Genomic DNA, 19,408 nt, shown 5'->3' with positions numbered 1-19,408 from the left:
AATAGGACTGAATTGTAGGACACCCAGTTGCTGTCAGAAAGTTGCTGCTAGAAAATACCAGACAACTTGAATTGTTTGCTCAAAGATCCTCCCACCTGGAATGGCCCAACCAGCCTTTGCTCCCATGACTCCTTATCTAGGCTTCCCTGGCTGACCAGCTTCCACTTCTTATGGTTACATCTCCCTTCTACACACATCAGCATGTTCAGATGTTCTAGTCTTGTGGGCCTGAGTGCTATCCTTTGCATGTCTCTGCTGTAGTCCACTCTGTTTTGATAATATAGTGTGACTTTAGCCTGAAGCATTGATAGCCCAGCCTTCTGTTTAGCTCTGGGCCTTGGCATGCCTGGACTCCTTTGGAGTTGTATCTAGAAGTCCCCAAATGTTTCCTGGCTTGCCCTGCAAACCTCATGAGTATCTCTATATCGTACAGGAGCAACTGTCCAGTGTCACCATGATGTAGCACTATCTGGATTCAAATAGTAACCTGCCTCTCTGGTCTCTGACTCAGCCAGTTCAACTGACTGCATTTCTTCTCTTTCTCATTTACTGAGGCACTTGGTTAAGATTGCCTCAGACCCAATCCTGCAAGCATAGGAAACTGATGAGTTAACAGCTGAATTACATATAACTCCCTCCCCGCCCACCTACCCCCACAAAAAACCCTGCCTCTTATTAACCATGGTGTAAAACTTCTCTGTTAACAAAACAAAACAACAACAACAAAACTACAGAGAGCTGTAAAGTTGCTCATACTCTGACCCTGAAACTCCACTTCCAGACCTAAGGAAATAATCAGAGACACAAATAATTATGTAAAAGTTGTAAACTGCAGTGTTATTCATAAAGTGGAAAAGTGGATATAACATAAATAACTAACAAAGAGGAATACTATGTGATATGCAATGATTAAAATATTTTCTAAGCAATTTTAAATGAAATACAAGATTTTATAACACTATGCTATATGAACAGGGTGGGTTGTCAACCATCCGTGTTGATGATTTAGGTTAGGTTAAAATGTATATATTACGGTTGCCACTCCCCTGGCCGGCCCGACAAGACGCGCCAGTAGCGTGGCACCGATTCCTCTCGGGCTCGTGGGCGCTGCTCTGAGCAGCGTCACCCTTTATACCAGAAAGCTGGCAGGCACTATGGGGAAAAAACAAAACAAGAAGAAAGTGGAGGAGGTGCTAGAAGAAGCGGAAGAATATGTGGTGGAAAAAGTTCTCGACCGTTGAGTGGTAAAGGGCAAAGTGGAGTACCTCCTAAAGTGGAAGGCGTTCTCAGATGAGGACAACACATGGGAGCCAGAAGAAAACCTGGATTGCCCCGACCTCATTGCTGCGTTCCTGCAGTCACAGAAAACAGCACACGAGACAGATAAATCAGAGGGAGGCAAGCGCAAAGCTGATTCTGATTCGGAAGATAAGGGGGAGGAGAGCAAACCAAAGAAGAAGAAAGAAGAGTCAGAAAAGCCACGAGGCTTTGCTGGGGGTTTGGAATCAGAGCGGATTATTGGAGCTACAGACTCCAGTGGAGAACTCATGTTCCTGATGAAATGGAAAAACTCTGATGAGGCTCACCTGGTCCCTGCCAAGGAAGCCAATGTCAAGTGCCCACAGGTTGTCATATCCTCCTATGAGGAAAGGCTGACGTGGCATTCCTACCCCTCCGAGGATGAGGACAAAAAAGATGACAAGAATTAACTCTCCTGAGTATCAGCCCCTGTCACATCTGACTGTGGGTTTCAAGTGGGGAAAGAAGGAGTTCTACTTGTCTTGACACCGTAGAGGGGGCTTGAGAAGATGTCCTTTGAAGAGCCAGTATAGTTTCTGTGCCCTAAATTCACTAAATTGCTTTAAAGCCGCTCCATGCTGTATAGTTTGCACACCCATCCCAGTGGAGGGGAAGGAGGGTCAGTGTTTCAAGGCAACTCATTCTGAACTTTGCTGAGAAAACCAAAGGGCCTTCTATGAAGGACAAAACTTGCAGAATGGGATGTGGGAGAGCAAAAGATATTGTAGATCTTCAAAGAGCATCTCCACAACCCACAGCCTTCTTCCCAGTAGTGTTAACTCTGCATTTTTACAGTGTAGCATGTATGTAGTTTTTGGCTATTTCTGGTGTATTATTTGGGGTGGGAGGGATGGGGTGGGAAAGAAGGGAGATGGGTTAGGATCATTTTTGTTAAAATTTGGGGCCTGTTGGGGGGAAATGGTGAAACAAAGGAAAGAACAACTAATGATGATTTGGTTCTGTGTCCAGAATATTTCATCCTTTCAAAAAATGTCATTGGCAACCTACATGAGGACTGTGAGAAACTGTTTAAAAGCTGTGAATGCCTGAAACTTAGAAGCCAAGGTGTTCCCTGCCTGAGCTTAACGCTGTTCCCAAAAAGCATTAAGCTTTGGTAACTTCTTAACTTTCCAGTTAAGAAGTTACCAAAGCTGCCATTTGGGGGATGGAAACTGGTTGAGAAGGAAAAGTCTTGTTGGAGTGTACACACAGGCAGATCATTCTGTCTTAGAGGTGCTAATTCTTGAAATTGACAAGAAGACCCTTTCTTTTCCAAGTTTGAAGTTAAATATATCAGCTTCTCCATCCAAGCCACTGGCTGAAGTATCTGGGGAAGGGCAGAGGGTGGTATAGGAGATGGGAGAGTAGGCAAAGACAAGGGCCGGTGCTCTTAGGGTGGAAAACTCTTGGAGCCTCTGTTTTTTGAACTTTGAAACCATTGGTGGCAGGGTTCAGTCACTGACAGCACAAGTTCACTGAGTCACTTCAAGAGTTGAATAATTTCTGAAGCCCTGGTCTCAGGAGAAGATTAAATTTTTATACTGGGGCAGTGGTTCACTTTAAAACAAAACAAATTTTTTTAATCCTAAGAATTAACTAAAACCCCAAACGCTGTCTTGAATCATGAGATCCATCAGTTCTTGACATCATTTAGACCTGCATCTAGAACTCCGTTGTAAAACCTTTTTAGGCATGTGTTAGGTTTCTGTGAAAACTTTTGTTTAAATGTTAAACTTCATACCAACACTGTCAGTTTTTGTCTTAATAAAACTATAGATTTATATTAAAAATATGTATATATTATATGCACTGAAAAAAGACTGGAATAACAAAAACTATCAACAGTTTAATGTGAAATTATGAGTAACTTATTTTCTCAAGTGTTTTTATGAGTGTATATTACTTTTGCAATCAAAATTATAAAAGTTTCATATAAGTACTGTTTATACCACAGCACTGCTTGATGTCCTTTGAGTTACCCTGAAGAAAGTAGCCTTTTCTCCTTTGGCCCCATCCATCTTCCCAGTTTCATTTATCATTCTCTCATACATACTATTTTCCAGCCACACTGAACTTCTCACCATTCTTTTCACACAACAGGAACTTGCATATGCTACTCCTTAAACCTGGAATGCTTTTTGCTCTCTTCTATACTTACTTATTCTTCCAGATTCACTTCAAATGCATTTCAGGCTCCTGAATGCACAGTTGATCGCTTCAGGCTTTACAGTTCTTTTTTTATATCTGTTACAGCATTTATCACATGGTAATGTGACTCAATTATAAATTTTCTTCACTAAATTGTAATCCTATCTGCAGTGGAGTGTATATATTATTTACTTTTGTATCAACAGTACCTAGCACACAGTAGGCTACTCAACAAATGCTAAATAAGTAAATTTTAAATGTACTTTTACCTCTAACTCAGAAAAGAATCAAGCAGCTGAACAGATAAATGAATGAATGGACTAGTGGTCAGCTTGACCACCCAGAACAAATCTGTAGTACTTGGCACCCAAGTTCAGAAAAGGAATTGTATTGGAGGTAAGCTCCTTGAAAGGATGTTATACAAAACCTGAAAATGGGAGAATTTTATAAACATTAACAAAAGACACTTTGCCTCAGATAGCATGCTTTTGGAATTCAGAAAACTGCATGATAATGTCAAGAAATGCCAGTGGCCTATGGTATTCCCTCCCTAGGGACACTTGTAGGCTGTATAAGCAGACTGGCCTGGGGTTGCTATTAGGAGAAAGAAAGATGCACCATGGCCAGGAATGATCAGGGTAGAATCCTGAATTTTCAAAATAGGTTATATATACTCTCTACCCTCATTGTTCTGATCATCACCCAGGAGGTGACCAAGAGGAGATGAACCCTTTCTGGGGAAGGTTGTATTCATTGACCACACTAAGTTGTGTGGACTAGGAGGAAGTGAGGGAGGTGGAGTCAGAAATCTTTTTGAGTTGATTTTTGGGAAGACCTTTCCAGTGCTCAACAAAATCAGATGCCTGCAGATGGTGGGGAGTGCGGAATGTCCCTCAGATACCTTGATGAGTGGCCTGTTGTTGGGTGGTCTTTACATTGGTTCCCCTTTTCCCCAGGTCCCACAGGGGTGATGTGGACCAGATAGATGCCACACATGCAGTGAGCTGCACTCTAGGACAGGAACACTGAGTTCAGGGAATCTACCTCTTTCAGAGCAAGCAGTAAGCAAGCTTGCTCTTGGTTCTGAAGGCAGACATCACTTCATTTTTCAAGGTGGCTTCCTGCAACATAACCCTGAAATGGTCTGCATGAAGAGTGATTAGGGCCTTGTATTCTTGGCATACCCAGCAAGATGTGTGGGAATACAGAGACTCATGGAGGAGTCTCCCAACAGATATGCCCTGTGAAACTATCAATGCCTCACATTCATGCCAATGACCAACACTAAAAAAAAAAAAAAAGGAACAAATGAAGTGGACTAAGTAATTCCAATTAAAGAAGAGGATCTCTTGAAATAAGAAAAATTGCTTCCTTAACTCATTCTTCCTTTTCAGTATCTTCTGCCTAGTATTTTTCAACCACAATATAAGGCATTACTTTTTCTTTAGGATGTATAGTTTTCTTCTAAAATCATAAAAGCTGTCTTTCATAGTCCTCTGATGACTTAATTTCCTTTTCTTCTTAGATATTCTCCTGAAAGAAAACAGAATATGGTTATTACTTATGAACAGTACATTATCACAATATGATTCATTCATTTATTCCATAAACGTTTGTAACTACCATGTACTAGGCACTGTGCTAAGTAGTTGGAGATACAAGGATGACTGGATAGTTAAGACCCAATCCCTGACTTCAAGGAGTTCATTGGCTATTAGGGGATATATATATATATATCTGTATATATATATATATATATACAGATATATATATATATATACACATATACATATATACATACACACAATGCTCCTAGAATCTTTCATAATAAAAAATTTTAATAGTTCTTTATTTCCCAAATTTTCTATAATTGTCATGCATAATTTTTGAAAGAGAAAAATATAATTAAAAGAAAAGTCAAGGAAATAGAAGTAATGAGACATGAGGGAATTCCCTGGAGGTCCAGTGATTAGGACTCGGTGCTTTCGCTGCAGTGGCCCAGGTTCAATCCCTGGTTGGGGAACCCGCAAGCGATGTGGGCGCAGCAAAAAAAAAAAAAAATTGAGACATGAGATAAGTAACTGGCTCCTGAGTGGATATCAGCCTCATCCATCCCTCATGAGCATTCAGTCACTTCCAGGATAGCCTATCCCTTCCCAGAGTAGTGAGATCTTAGTGGAATGATGTCAGCCCTGTCCTTCTAAATAACACACATTCTTTGCAGTCTCTTGTAGCCCTAAGCACTCTTTAGTGCCAGCCACAGAATCTACATTACAGTGGTCAGGCAACTTCTCTGGTCTTCTCCACAGGATACCTGGGGAATTAGCCCTGGGCCACAGCTGATAGGATAGCGTCTGGCCTCTTTAGAGCCTAATTGCTCATCTTCCTGGCTTCCTTTTCTGGATAGCTTTAATTCGACAATTAGCCCAGATATACAAGTCTCCGTTCTGTCCTCCTGCTCCTGCCCTACTCTACTGAAACTGAATCTCCCTTAAATCCTGACACCTGCTCAGGAAAGATCCTCGGTGGTTGTAATTGCCTGTTCCTCCCATGTTGGAGTTCACCCCTCCTGTTAGGTGCTTCCTAAGTTGTGTCTTGCCTACGCTCAGTCCTATTTGCTCCTAGAATACCTCATTGCCAGCTGTGTAGCATGGTTTATGACAATCCATGCCAGGGAACTATTTATGACAACTGTGAAGGTCTGTACTTATATACATTTTGTGTGTGTGTAGTTTCTGTGACGGTAGTTAATTTCTCAATTAATCCTTTAAGATTCAGCTGTCTGAAAAATGGTATAGATGATCTTATTTGCAAAGCAGAAATAGAGACACAGATGTAGAGAACAAACTATGGGTACCAAGGGGGAAAGGAGGGGGTGGGAGGAATTGGGAGATTGGGATTGACATATATACACTATTGATACTATGTATAAAATAGGTAACTAATGAGAACCTACTGTATGGCACAGGGAACTCTACTTAATGCTCTGTGGTGACCTAAATGGGAAGGAAATCCAAAAAAGAGGGGATATATGTATACGTATAGCTGATTCACTTTGAGGTATGGTAGAAACTAACACAACATTGTAAAGCAACTATACTCCAATAAAAATTAATTAAAAAAAAAAAAAGATTCAGCTGTCTGGAGCCCTCCCAGATTCTGCTAGGCAGAGGTCATTCATTTATCTGTTCATCAAACATGCATTAATTTCCTACTCATCATTAGACACTGTTTTAGGGACTGGATTAAGACGAAATTCTTGCTTTCTAGGGGCTCACAATCAAGGTAAACAAAGGACTCTAATGGCAGTAATAATAAAGGTATGCATAAAATACATAGCACAGTAGAGAGAAGCCCAAGATCTGATTTGGGTTTTCAATGATGATTAGGAATTTGCCAACTAGATGTGAAAGGGCAGGGACAGAAAGGTAAGATATTTCAGGCAGATAGGGCAGCACGTATCGTATAGAGGCATGGAAGGCAGAGACTATCTTAACCAGCTTTGATTTCCTAGTTTATTAGGATAGTGCAGTGCACATACATGTAGGTCGTCACTGAGAATTCGTTGAAAGAATGAAAGATTGGCTGCTTTCCTCACTAGCAGAAGTAGATAGAGGATTCTACTATTTCAAAGGAGTGTTCAAGCAACTCCAACAAAAACTTTTTTTTAGAAATTTAAATTTAGGGGACTTCCCTGGTGGCACAGTGGATAAGACTCTGCGCTCCCAATGCAGGGGGCCTGGGTTCGATCCCTGGTCGGGGAACTAGACCCCACATGCATTCTGCAACTAAGAGTTCGCATGCCACAACTAAGGAGCCTGCCTGCTGCAACTAAGACCTGGCGCAGCCAAATAAATAAATAAATAAATATTTTTAAAAAAAGTGACTACTAAAACTGCTAAAAAAAAGAAATTTAAATTTAGATTAAAAAATCTAAACACAGATACAATTTATCGTTTATTAAGCTCAACTCTCATAGATACAATTTCCCAGTTAGTTCTACATTAGATCTTTATTTAAAAACATAGAGACATGGAAGGGGAATGCAGCAGATACCAATAAGCCTGGCTCACAGTAATTTCTTTTTCCATAGAAAATCCTTTTATAGAGGATGGCCCCCAGCAACTACATCTCTGCTTTTTTACCCTGCCCTTCCCACCTCCTAACCCCAGCTGACTGATATAAAGGTAAACTATATGACCTAAGACTTGTCAGATCAGGGTTCTAAAAGAAATTAAGAGAGAGGATGCAAGGCTCGACCATGACACCACCAGGAAAGGAGGCAGTCTGCAATGGGATGGAACAAAGCTGACCCTCTTAGGAGAGACTAGAGAAGGGTTCTAGCAGTGTTCCAGTCCCTGGAATCCATTTTCCTTGTGGCTCAGCTGCACTCTGTCCTTTCACCGGTTATATAAGTAACCCCGGTACCCTTCCTATAAATTCCTCCTTTCTACCCTAGCTGGTTTGATTGGGTTACTTGCAGTCAGAAGAGTTGACTACCACAGGGAACAAAGACAGGCATTGGGAGCAAACTTACCCAATTTCTCTGTGGCTTCCACACAGACACTAGGATACATGCCCTCAGTGTAAGTTGCCACCAGAAGATACAGACGGGTCTTCACAACAACCACACCAGTGTTTTCCTGGATAAAAATAAAACAGAATGCCCTTCTCTTGGTTCTAATTACAGGACAAGAAGTTAGGCGCCAGCCACATTTTTCACCGTTTCCTGACTTCCATATTCATTATGTTTGTTTTTGGACTCTCCACTCTTTTTCACTAATTTAGCTGTCAAAAAGTTTTAGACTGTTGTAATAACAGCATGTGTATTCTGAAAAAAGCCCCCGAATTGATTGTAATATACCCCTATCCCAGTGAGAACAACAGATGTCATGGAAAGGAAATACATTTTGGAATTAGATAGCTCTGGGCTTGAATCCCAGCACCTCCATTTTCTGCTGTATGACTATGGAAGAGTTATTTAACCTGGTTAAGCCTCAGTTTCCTCATCTGTAAATGAGGCTACTTAGTTTATAATGTGGGTGAAGTGTGCCTAACCCATAATATAGGGCATCCAGAAATATGACTGTCATTCCCTTAATCCCTTATAGGCAACAGTGAACCAACAGACGTTTTAAGCACAAGAGTAATATCACTTTGTTTTTTAAAGAAGGAGAATGTAGAGTATGAGGGATAATTGCAGTGGAGAGAGACAGTTCAGGCAAGTTTCAGTTGATAAATTCTGGAATGAACATTTCTCAAAACCAGGCTCTCTGTTAGTACTTTCTTTTACATGTTCCTTCCTGGCACTAGACTGCTATCTCAAACATTGCCATTGCAGTAACAGGCTTAGTCTGTTTTAAAGATAGGATCAGGAGAGGCACTGAAAATTGGAGTCAAATTCTTTTCTTAAGGTTTTTACAAAGTTGTCTTCAAATCTTGAACACTCACACTCTTAGCATAAAGAGAATAGTCATCTGCCCGGACACATTTGTAGTCCTTCTCCTTGAAATACAATCCTTCTCTTCTGGTTTTCAAAGGGTTCTTGGCAAATCCATTCACAAGTGTTCGGACATCACTGGGCATTACCTGCGGAGGTTAAATAGACTAGAAGTTGGCAGCCTATGGTGGGCTGGCCAAATTTGTCTCACTACCAGTTTTTGTAGGCCTGCAAACGAAGAATGGTTTTTACATTTTTAAGTAGTTGAAAAAAAAATCAAAATAATAATATTTTGTGATATGTAAAAATTACATGAAATTCAAATTTCAGTGTTCATAAAGTTTTATTGGAACATGGTCACTCCTATTCTTTTATGTACTGTCTATGGCCTTTACAGAAAAAGATTTAAACTCTTATGCCCAAACCTGTTTTTTTCTTACACTAAATCCAGGTGATGCTACACATAGGCTCTGCTCCTGGAGTTTGATGAGGGCTGCACTGTCCACATGCTTTGTTCCCAGGAGTGTATCTAACAGTAAGTTCTGCAAATGGCTCATGCGCCCTCAGCCCTGAAAAAGGGAACTGCAGTTGAAACGATCTGCTCTGGCTAGCTTTTAAAAGCCCTGTGAATACAAATGTCCCTAAGACACCCCGGACAGCTTTAATATCAGCATGTGCACTTTGAAAAGATGAAGGGTGAAAATGGAGTTCCATCATCCAGTGCCCACCAATACTCAAGAGGAAAACAGAATCATAGGAAATCAGTTCACAGAGAGGCTTATGAGTTTGGAAAATCACAGCTCGTAATTTTCTATCTATGTCAATGGTTTGCATCAGAATCACCTAGGATTAAAACTAAAAAAATAAAAAACCTGACGAAATGGAGAACTACTGAAGTAAACAAGACTAAATGAGATATACTGGTCATGAGTCCTCACGTTCCTTTCCCGCTGACCAACATCAGCACCAACTATGGACACTGATCAATACCCCAGGGGACTAAAAACACCTGAAGGCACCTAAAGCGACATTTTCCGCACAAGTTCCCAAGTCTTCTTGGGCCCTCCTCATCGGGACAAACTCCACAAACACTCGTCATTCCAAGGGATCCTAAGGGCAGGAGCCCCTAGCCCGCCATTCCCTTCGCTGCGATTTGGCCCACGGGGGTTCCCTGGAGCAGGGTTACTGAGGGCGAGGGAGGGTGTGTTAATGTCCAGTCGGCTTGGCTGCGGAGACGCCCAGGAGGGGCAGAGGGTTTGGGGGATCGCGGCGGGCCAAACCAGGAGAAGCCCCCTGCCTCTTGGGAAGGAGCCCAACACTCAACCAAAGGCTGGCTTGAAGCGCATGCGGCGGTCAATGGACGCGGGGGGAGGCGGGGCGAGAGGGCGACGAGCCCAGCTATTGGCTGCGGTAGTTGCCCGTCACCGAGAAGCGTTACGGCTCCGACCGCAGACCACGACCAGCCCTTGGGCGACAGAGCTACGACTTTCCTGGTTTCTTCTCAGCCAGACGGGTCTGCGGTAGCGCACTTGCGCTGGGCTCAGGGACACAGCGGCAGAGTCTCCGGACCGGGAGGTCCCGCGAAATTCGGAGTCCTTCGGCCGCGTCGGCGGCGCGCGGGCTCCTTATCCGCCGCGGCGGAGGGGTCGCGGGGTGCTCCGACCGAATCTCTGGACGCGAAACGTTCTTAATCTACCGCGGCGACGGGCGCCAGCTGACTGGGCCTCAGGTGGGGCGGGCTCACTCTCCCGCCGCAGCCGACGACTCAGGCGCCGTGGGCTGTCGGGCCCGGCCCTGTCGTGGTGCCAGAGAACCGAAGGCCCTGCTAGTCGAGGGAGGGGAGCTGAGGTACCTGTCGCGGCCTGCAGCGTTTCCTCCAGGCCGGGCGGAGGCCACACGCACCTTGCCAACGGGGTAGGAGGGAAGGGGCGGGGTCGTGGGTGCTCCTCCCTCAGGCACGGGCTGGACGGGGCTGAGGGGCTGGGGGTGGCGGTTTGGGCCTGTCAGAGCTTGAAGACAAGCTGATTGTGTTCAAAAGCCCTTCTTTCCTTCTCTAAGAAGCCCATCCTGGGTGTGCTTCAGGAACCAGAAGGCTGCAACTCTGCCCACTCCGAAAACTGCAGATGCGACTCCTAGAGGCCAGGCTGAGAATTGCCACACCGGCTCCATTGGGCCACGTTGTGGGAAGCCTGGGATTAGAGGGGACGGCGGGTGGGTCTGGAGAGAGCTCCCCTGCTTAAAGGAGGCTGGCTCGGAAGACAACAGCAGAAGCCTGGGTGAAGGCCCCTCTTCTTAGGGAAAGCGTGGGTGTCTAAAGTTCAGAATCCGTTCCACATCCGTTCACGGCCACGAATAGTGATTATTAATCAAATAGAAGAGAGAATAAATCTCAATTCTCGTTACTAAGTAAGCTAATTTTTTAGTTTTTCTAGGGGCTCTGTTATTTGTGACCACAATGAAAAGTTCAGACAATGATGATGTGATAACTGACAGACTTCCCAAGCTCAAGAGCTCAAACGAATGGCTGGAGCCCCAGCCACTTTCCTTCATGGAGGTACAGTAGTAATGGCATTCTGAAGTTTATACTTGGGTGGTTGCACTGACAAGTGGTCTGTGCTAAATATATTATTCTCTGTGTTTTCTATTCTATTCTTTATTATCCCTTTCTTTCTATTAAACTTGTGTTTACTTTGCTCTCCATTTTCAGTTTAACATGGAATCATAGGTCATTGCTTATATACCTTTTCTAGTATAACAAAGTTATAAAGTTTCTCCTGAAGAACTGCTTTAACTGCATCACCCAAATGTATATATGTTGTGGTTTTGTTTTTTTAGATTCTTTTTTTCTATACAGCTTTATTAAGGTATACTTGATATACAATAAACTGCATGTATTTGATGTGTACAGTTTGATAAATTCTTAGCTATGTATTCACACATGAAGCCATTACTGCAGTCGAGACAGTGAACATATTCAATACTCCCAAAGTTTCTTCATTGTGTCCCTTTGTGAGTGCCCCCTCGCTGCCTGCTTTCTATCACTATATTTTATTTTATTTTTCTTAAATTTTATTTTAATTTTTTAAATTATTTTTTTTGAATTTTATTTATTTTTTATACAGCGGGTTCTTATTAATCATCCATTTTATACATATTAGTGTATACATGTCAATCCCAATCTCCCAATTCATCCAACCTCCCCCCCCACCACTTTCCCCCCCTTGGTGTCCATATGTTTGTTCTCTACATCTGTGTCTCTGTTGCTGCCCTGCAAACCGGTTCATCTGTACCATTTTTCTAGGTTCCACATGTATGTGTTAATATATGATATTTGTTTGTCTCTTTCTGACTTACTTCACTGTGTATGACAGTCTCTAGATCCATCCATGTATCTACAAATGACTCAATTTCATTCCTTTTTATGGCTGAGTAATATTGCATTGTATATATGTACCACATCTTCTTTATCCATTTGTCTGTCTCTGGGCATTTAGGTTGCTTCCATGTTCTGCCTATTGTAAATAGTGCTGCAGTGAACATTGGGGTGCATGTGTCTTTATGAATTATGGTTTTCTTTGGGTATATACCCAGTAGTGGGATTGGTGGGTCATGTGGTAATTCTATTTTTAGTTTTTTAAGGAACCTCCATACTGTTCTCCATAGTGGCTGTATCAATTTACATTCCCACCAACAGTGCAGGAGGGTTCCCTTTTCTCCACACCCTCCCCAGCATTTGTTGTCTGTAGATTTTCTGATGATGCCCATTCTAACTGGTGTGAGGTGATACCTCATTGTAGTTTCGATTTGCATTTCTCTAATAATTAGTGAGGTTGAGCAGCTTTTCATGTGCTTCTTGGCCATCTGTATGTCTTCTTTGGAGAAATGTCTATTTAGGTCTTCTGCCTATTTTTGGATTGGGTTGTTTGCTTTTTTAATATTGAGCTGCATGAGCTATTCATATATTTTGGAGATTAATCCTTTGTCCGTTGATTCGTTTGCAAATATTTTCTCCCATTCTGAGGGTTGTCTTTTCGTCTTGTTTATGGTTTCCTTTGCTGTGCAAAAGCTTTGAAGTTTCATTAGGTCCCATTTGTTTATTTTTGTTTTTATTTCCATTACTCTAGGAGGTGGATCAAAAAAGATCTTGCTGTGATTTATGTCAAAGAGTGTTCTTCCTATGTTTTCCTCTAAGAGTTTTATAGTGTCCAGTCTTATATTTAGGTCTCGAATCCATTTTGAGTTCATTTTTGTGTATGGTGTTAGGGAGTGTTCTACTTTCATTCTTTTACATGTAGCTGTCCAGTTTTCCCAGCACCACTTATTGAAGAGACCGTCTTTTCTCCACTGTATATCTTTGCCTGCTTTGTCATAGATTAGTTGACCATATGTGCGTGGGTTTATCTCTGGGCTTTCTATCTTGTTCCATTGATCTATGTTTCTGTTTTTGTGCCAGTACCATATTGTCTTGATTAGTGTAGCTTTGTAGTTTAGTCTGAAGTCAGGGAGTCTGATTCCTCCAGCTCTGTTTTTTTCCCTCAAGACTGCTTTGGCTATTCGGGGTCTTTTGTGTCTCCATACAAATTTTAAGATGATTTGTTCTAGTTCCGTAAAGAATGCCATTGGTAGTTTGATAGGGATTGCATTGAATCTGTAGATTGCTTTGGGTAGTATAGTCATTTTCACAATGTTGATTCTTCCAATCCAAGAACATGGTATATCTCTCCATCTGTTGGTATCATCTTTAATTTCTTTCATCAGTGTCTTATAGTTCTGCATACAGGTCTATTGTCTCCCTAGGTAGGTTTATTCCTAGGTATTTTATTCTTTTTGTTGTAGTGGTAAATGGGAGTGTTTCCTTAATTTCTCTTTCAGATTTTTCATCATTAGTATATAAGAATGCAAGAGATTTCTGTGCATTAATTTTGTATCCTGCAACTTTACCAGATTCATTGATTAGCTCTAGTAGTTTTCTGGTGGCATCTTTAGGATTCTCTATGTATAGTATCATGTCATCTGCAAACAGTGACAGTTTTACTTCTTCTTTTCAATTTGTATTCCTTTTATTACTTTTTCTTCTCTGATTGCTGTTGCTAGGACTTCCAAAACTATGTTGAATAATAGTGGTGAGAGTGTACATCCTTGTCTTGTTCCTGATCTTAGAGGAAATGCTTTCAGTTTTTCACCATTGAGAATGATGTTTGCTGTGGGTTTGTCGTATATGGCCTTTATTATGTTGAGGTAGGTTCCCTCTATGCCCATTTTCTGGAAAGTTTTTATCATAAATGGGTGTTGAATTTTGTCAAAAGCTTTGTCTGCATCTATTGAGATGATCATATGGTTTTTCTTCTTCAGTTTGTTAATATGGTGTATCACATTGATTGATTTGTGTATATTGAAGAATCCTTGCATCCCTGGGATAAATCCCACTTGATCATGGTGTATGATCCTTTTAATGTGTTATTGAATTCTGTTTGCTAGTATTTTGTTGAGGATTTTTGCATCTATATTCATGAGTGATATTGGTCTGTAATTTTCTTTTTTTGTAGTATCTTTGTCTGTTTTTGGTATCAGTGTGATGGTGGCCTCCTAGAATGAGTTTGGGAGTGTTCCTTCCTCTGCAGTTTTTTGGAAGAGTTTGAGAAGGATGGGTGTTAGCTCTTCTCTAAACGTTTGATAGAATTCACCTGTGAAGCCATCTGGTCCTGGACTCCTGTTTGTTGGAAGATTTTTAATCACAGTTTCAATTTCATTATTTGTGATTGGTCTCTTCGTATTTTCTATTTCTTCCTGGTTCAGTCATGGAAGGATATACCTTTCTAAGAATTTGTCCATTTCTTCCAGGTTGTCCATTTTATTGGCATAAAGTCGCTTGTAGTAGTCTCTTAGGATGGTTTATATTTCTGTGGTGTCTGTTGTAACTTCTTTTTCATTTCTAATTTTATTGATTTGAGTCCTCTCCCTCTTTTTCTTGATAAGTCTGGCTAATGGTTTATCAATTTTGTTTATCGTCTCAGAGAACCAGCTTTTAGTTTTATTCATCTTTGCTATTGTTTTCTTTGTTTCTATTTCATTTATTTCTGCTGTGATCTTTATTATTTCTTTTCTTCTACTAATTTTGGGTTTTGTTCTTTCTCTAGTTCCTTTAGGTGTAAGGTTAGATGGTTTATTCGAGATGTTTTTTGTTTTGTGAGGTAGGATTGTATTGCTATAAACTTCTCTCTTAGAACTGCTTTTGCTGCATCCCATAGGTTTTGGATCATCGTGTTTTCATTGTCATTTGTCTCTAGGTATTTTTTGATTTCCTCTTTGATTTCTTCAGTGATCTCTTGGTTCTTTAGTAACGTATTGTTTAGCCTCCATGTGTTTGTGTTTTTTACATTTTTTTTCCTGTAATTGATTTCTAATCTCATAGCGTTGTCAGAAAAGATGCTTGATATTATTTCAATTTTCTTAAATTTACTGAGGCTTGATTTGTGACCCAAGATGTGATCTATCCTAGAGAATGTTCCGTGCACACTTGAGAAGAAAGTGTAATCTGCTGTTTTTGAATGGAATGTCCTATAAATATCAATTAAATCTATCTGGCCTATTGTGTCATTTAAAGCTTGTGTTTCCTTAGTAATTTTCTGTTTGGGTGATGTGTCCATTGGTGTAACTGAGGTGTTAAAGTCCCCCACTATTATTGTCTTACTGTCGATTTCCTCTTTTATAGTTGTTAGCAGTTGCTTTATATATTGAGGTGCTCCTATGTTGGGTGCATGTATATTTATAATTGTTATATCTTCTTCTCGGATTGATCCCTTGATCATTATGTAGTGCCCTTCCTTGTCTCTTTTAACATTCTTTATTTTAGAGTCTATTTTATCTGATACAACTATTGCTACTCCAGCATTCTTTTGATTTCCATTTGCATGGAGTATCTTTTTCCATCCCCTCACTTTCAGTCTCTGTGTGTCCCCTAGGTCTGAAGTGGGTCTCTTGTAGACAGCATATATATGGGTCTTGTTTTTGTATCCATTCAGCGAGCCTGTGTCTTTTGGTTGGAGCATTTAATTCATTCACGTTTAAGGTAATTGTCGATATGTATGTTCCTATTACCGTTTTCTTAATTGTTTTGGGTTTGTTTTTGTAGGTCCTTTTCTTCTCTTGTGTTTCCCCCTTAGAGAAGTTCCTTTAGCATTTGTTGTAGAGCTGGTTTGGTGGTGCTGAATTCTCTTAGCTTTTGCTTGTCTGTAAAGCTTTTGATTTCTCCATTGAATCTGAATGAGATCCTTGCTGGGTAGAGTAATCTTGGCTGTAGGTTCTTCCCCACTTTAAGTATATCATGCCACTCCCTTCTGGCTTGTAGAGTTTCTGCTGAGAAATCAGCTGTTAACTTTATGGGAGTTCCCTTGTATGTTATTTGTCGTTTTTCCCTTTCTGCTTTCAATAATAGTTCTTGTCTTTAATTTTTGCCAATTTGATTACTGTGTGTCTCGGCGTGTTCCTCCTTGGGTTTATCCTGTATGGGACTCTCTACGCTTCCTGGACTTGGGTGGCTGTTTCCTTTCCCATGTTTGGGAAGTTTTCGACTATAATCTCTTCAAATGTTTTCTTGGGTCCTTTCTCTCTCTCTTCTCCTTCTGGGACCCCTATAATATGCGAATGTTGTTGTGTTTAATGTTGTCCCAGAGGTCTCTTAGGCTGGCCTCATTTCTTTTCATTCTTTTTTCTTTATTCTGTCCCGCAGCAGTGAATTCCACCATTCTGTCTTCCAGGTCACTTATCTGTTCTGCTGCCTCAGTTTTGCTTCTATTGAATCCTTCTAGTGTATTTTTCATTTCAGTTATTGTATTGTTCATCTCTGTTTGTTTGTTCTTTAATTCTTCTAGGTCTTTGTTAAACATTTCTTGTATCTTCTCGATCTTTGCCTCCATTCTATTTCCGAGGTCCTGGATCATCTTCACTATCATTATTTTGAATTCTTTTTCTGGAAGGTTGCCTATCTCCACTTCATTGAGTTGTTTTTCTGGGGTTTTGTCTTGTTCCTTCATCTGGTACACAGCTCTCTGCCTTTTCATCTTGTCTGTCTTTCTGTGAATGTGGTGTTTGTTCCACAGGCTGCAGGATTGTAGTTCTTCTTTCTTTTGCTGTCTGCCCTCTGGTGGATGAGGCTATCTAAGAGGCTTGTGCAAGTTTCCTGATGGGAGGGACTGGTGGTAGAGCTGACTGTTGCTCTGGTGGGCAGAGCTCAGTAAAACTTTAATTCTCTTGTCTGCTGATGGGTGGGGCTGGGTTCCCTCCCTGTTGGTTGTTTGGCCTGAGGCAACCCAATACTGGAGCCTACCTGGGCTCTTTGGTGGGGCTTATGGCAGACTCTGGGAGGGCTCATGCCAAGGAGTAGTTCCCAGAACTTCTGCTGCCAGTGTCCTTGTCCTCGCGGTGAGACACAGCCACCCCCTGCCTCTGCAGGAGACCCTCCAACACTAGCAGGTAGGTCTGGTTCAGTCTCCTATGGGGTCACTGCTCCTTCCCCTGGGTCCTGATGCGCACAGTGTTTTATGTGTGCCCTCCAAGAGTAGAGTCTCTGTTTCCCCCAGTCCTGTCAAAGTCCTGCAGTCAAATCCCGCTAGCCTTCAAAGTCTGATTCTTTAGGAATTCGTCCTCCTGTTGCTGGATCCCCAGGTTGGGAAGCCTGACGTGGGGCTCAGAACCTTCACTCCAGTGGGTAGAGTTATCTGGTATAAGTGTTCTCCAGTTTGTGAGTCACCCACCCAGCAGATACGGGATTTGATTTTACTGTGATTGCGCCCCTCCTACCATCTCATTGTGGCTTCTCCTGTGTCTTTGGATGTGGGGTATCTTTTTTGGTGAGTTCCAGTGTCTTCCTGTTGATGATTGTTCAGCAATTAGTTGTGATTCCGGTGCTCTCGCAGGAGGGAGTGAGAGCACGTCCTTCTACTCCGCCATCTTGAACCAATCTCACTATAGTTTATTTTGCATTTAAATTTTTTTATGCAAATGTAATCTTATGGTATGTATTATTTTTGTCTGGCTTCTTTCATTCAGTATAATTTGCAGTTCATCCATGTTGTTTCATGTTTCAGTACTTAGTTCCTTTCTTTTTTTTTTTTGCTGAATGCTATATACCCCAGTTTGTCCATTCTGTCATTGGACATTTGGGTAGCTTATAGTTTTTGGCTATTACAAATAAAGCTGCTAGGAACATTCATGTACATGTCTTTATATGGACATATATTTTCATTACTCTTGGGTAAACATCTACTTGTGGAATGCCTAGGTCATATGGTAAATGAATTTAATATTTTATGAAACTGCCAAACCGTTTTCCAAAGTTATATTTTATATTTCCACTAGCGGTGTATGGGAGTTCCAGTGTTTCACATCCTAGCCAGCGTTTGGTACAGTCTGTGTGTGTGTGTGTGTGTGTGTGTGTGTGTAGTCTTTTGAGTCGTTCTAAAAGATGTAGAGTCACATTTCATTGTGTGGTTTTTTAAAAAATTAAAAAAAAAATTTTTGGCCGTGTCGGGTCCTAGTTGCACCTCGTGGGATCTTCGTTGAGGCATGCGGGATCTCTGTTGTGGTGCGTGGGCTTCTCTCTAGTTGTGGTGTGCAGGTTTTCTCTTCTCTAGTTGCGACGTGCAGGCTCCAGGTTGTGTGGGCTCTGTAGTTTGAGGCATGCAGCCTCTCTAGTTGAGGTGTGCAAGCTCAGTAGTTGTGGTGCGCGAGCTTAGTTGCCCCATGGCATGTGGGATCCCAGTTCCCTGACTAGGGATCGAACCCGCGTCCCCTGCATTGTAAGTCGGATTCTTTACCACTGGACCATCAGGGAAGTCCCTCATTGTGTTTTTAATTTGCATTTCCCTAATAACTAATGATGTTGAGCCTCTTTTTATGTTTTACTTGCCATTTATATATATTCGTTGATGAAGTGTTCATTCAAATATTTTGTGCATTTTTTAATTTAAAATTCACTACCTTAAAGTGTACAATTCAGTTGTTTTTAGTATATCCACAAGGTTGTATAACCATCACCTCTCTAATTCCAGAACATTTTCATCACCCCAAAAAGGAAACTCATACCCTTTAGCAGTCATGTTCCATTCCCTTCTCCCTTGTTCTCTGGCAACTGCTAGTCTACTTTCTCTTAGATTTGTCTATTCTGGAGATTTTATACAAATGGAATCATGTAGTATGTGGTCCTTTGTGTCTGACTTCTTCCACTTAGCATACTGTTTTCATGGTTCATCCATGTTGTAGCATGTATCAGCACTTCATTCTTTTTTATGGGCAAATGATACTCCAGTATATGGATATACCACATTTTATTTATCCATTCATCAGTGGATGGGCATTTGGATTTTTTCTAGTATTTGACTATTATGAATAATGCTGCTGTGAACATTTGTATACACGTTTTTGTGTGAACATATGTTTTCAGTTGTCTTGGGTATATAACCTAGGAATGGAATTGCTAAGTCATATGGTACTTCTGTGTTTAACTTTTTGAGGAGCTGCCTA

General features: G+C 41.2%; 2 protein-coding genes and 1 pseudogene across 2 annotated transcripts in view; 2 read left to right on the top strand and 1 right to left on the bottom strand.

Annotated features, from left to right (window-relative positions):
• The window catches only part of FAM228B (family with sequence similarity 228 member B), a 75,149-nt gene that overhangs the window by 23,196 nt on the left and 32,545 nt on the right, over nt 1-19,408 (top strand). Inside the window, exons 3-4 of the mRNA XM_036872719.1 lie at nt 9,339-9,422; nt 11,311-11,441. Of these exons, the coding sequence (XP_036728614.1) occupies nt 9,374-9,422; nt 11,311-11,441 (180 nt within the window). The 5' untranslated portion in view covers nt 9,339-9,373. The remainder of the gene's footprint in view (nt 1-9,338; nt 9,423-11,310; nt 11,442-19,408) is intronic.
• LOC118905840 lies at nt 1,053-2,972 on the top strand (annotated as a pseudogene).
• PFN4 (profilin family member 4) lies at nt 4,828-9,667 on the bottom strand. The gene is made up of 4 exons (XM_036872721.1): nt 9,328-9,667; nt 8,899-9,036; nt 7,985-8,090; nt 4,828-4,980 (listed from the first exon to the last, which is right to left on the bottom strand). Exons 1-4 carry the CDS (start codon nt 9,442-9,444, stop codon nt 4,952-4,954), a joined length of 390 nt encoding a protein of 129 aa, XP_036728616.1. The 5' UTR covers nt 9,445-9,667; the 3' UTR covers nt 4,828-4,951.

This window comes from Balaenoptera musculus, chromosome 13 (assembly GCF_009873245.2).
Source record: "Balaenoptera musculus isolate JJ_BM4_2016_0621 chromosome 13, mBalMus1.pri.v3, whole genome shotgun sequence".
Lineage (NCBI taxonomy): Eukaryota > Metazoa > Chordata > Mammalia > Artiodactyla > Balaenopteridae > Balaenoptera > Balaenoptera musculus.
The sequence above is the reverse complement of the archived record's forward strand: the minus strand, read 5'-3'. Positions and strand labels throughout refer to the sequence as shown.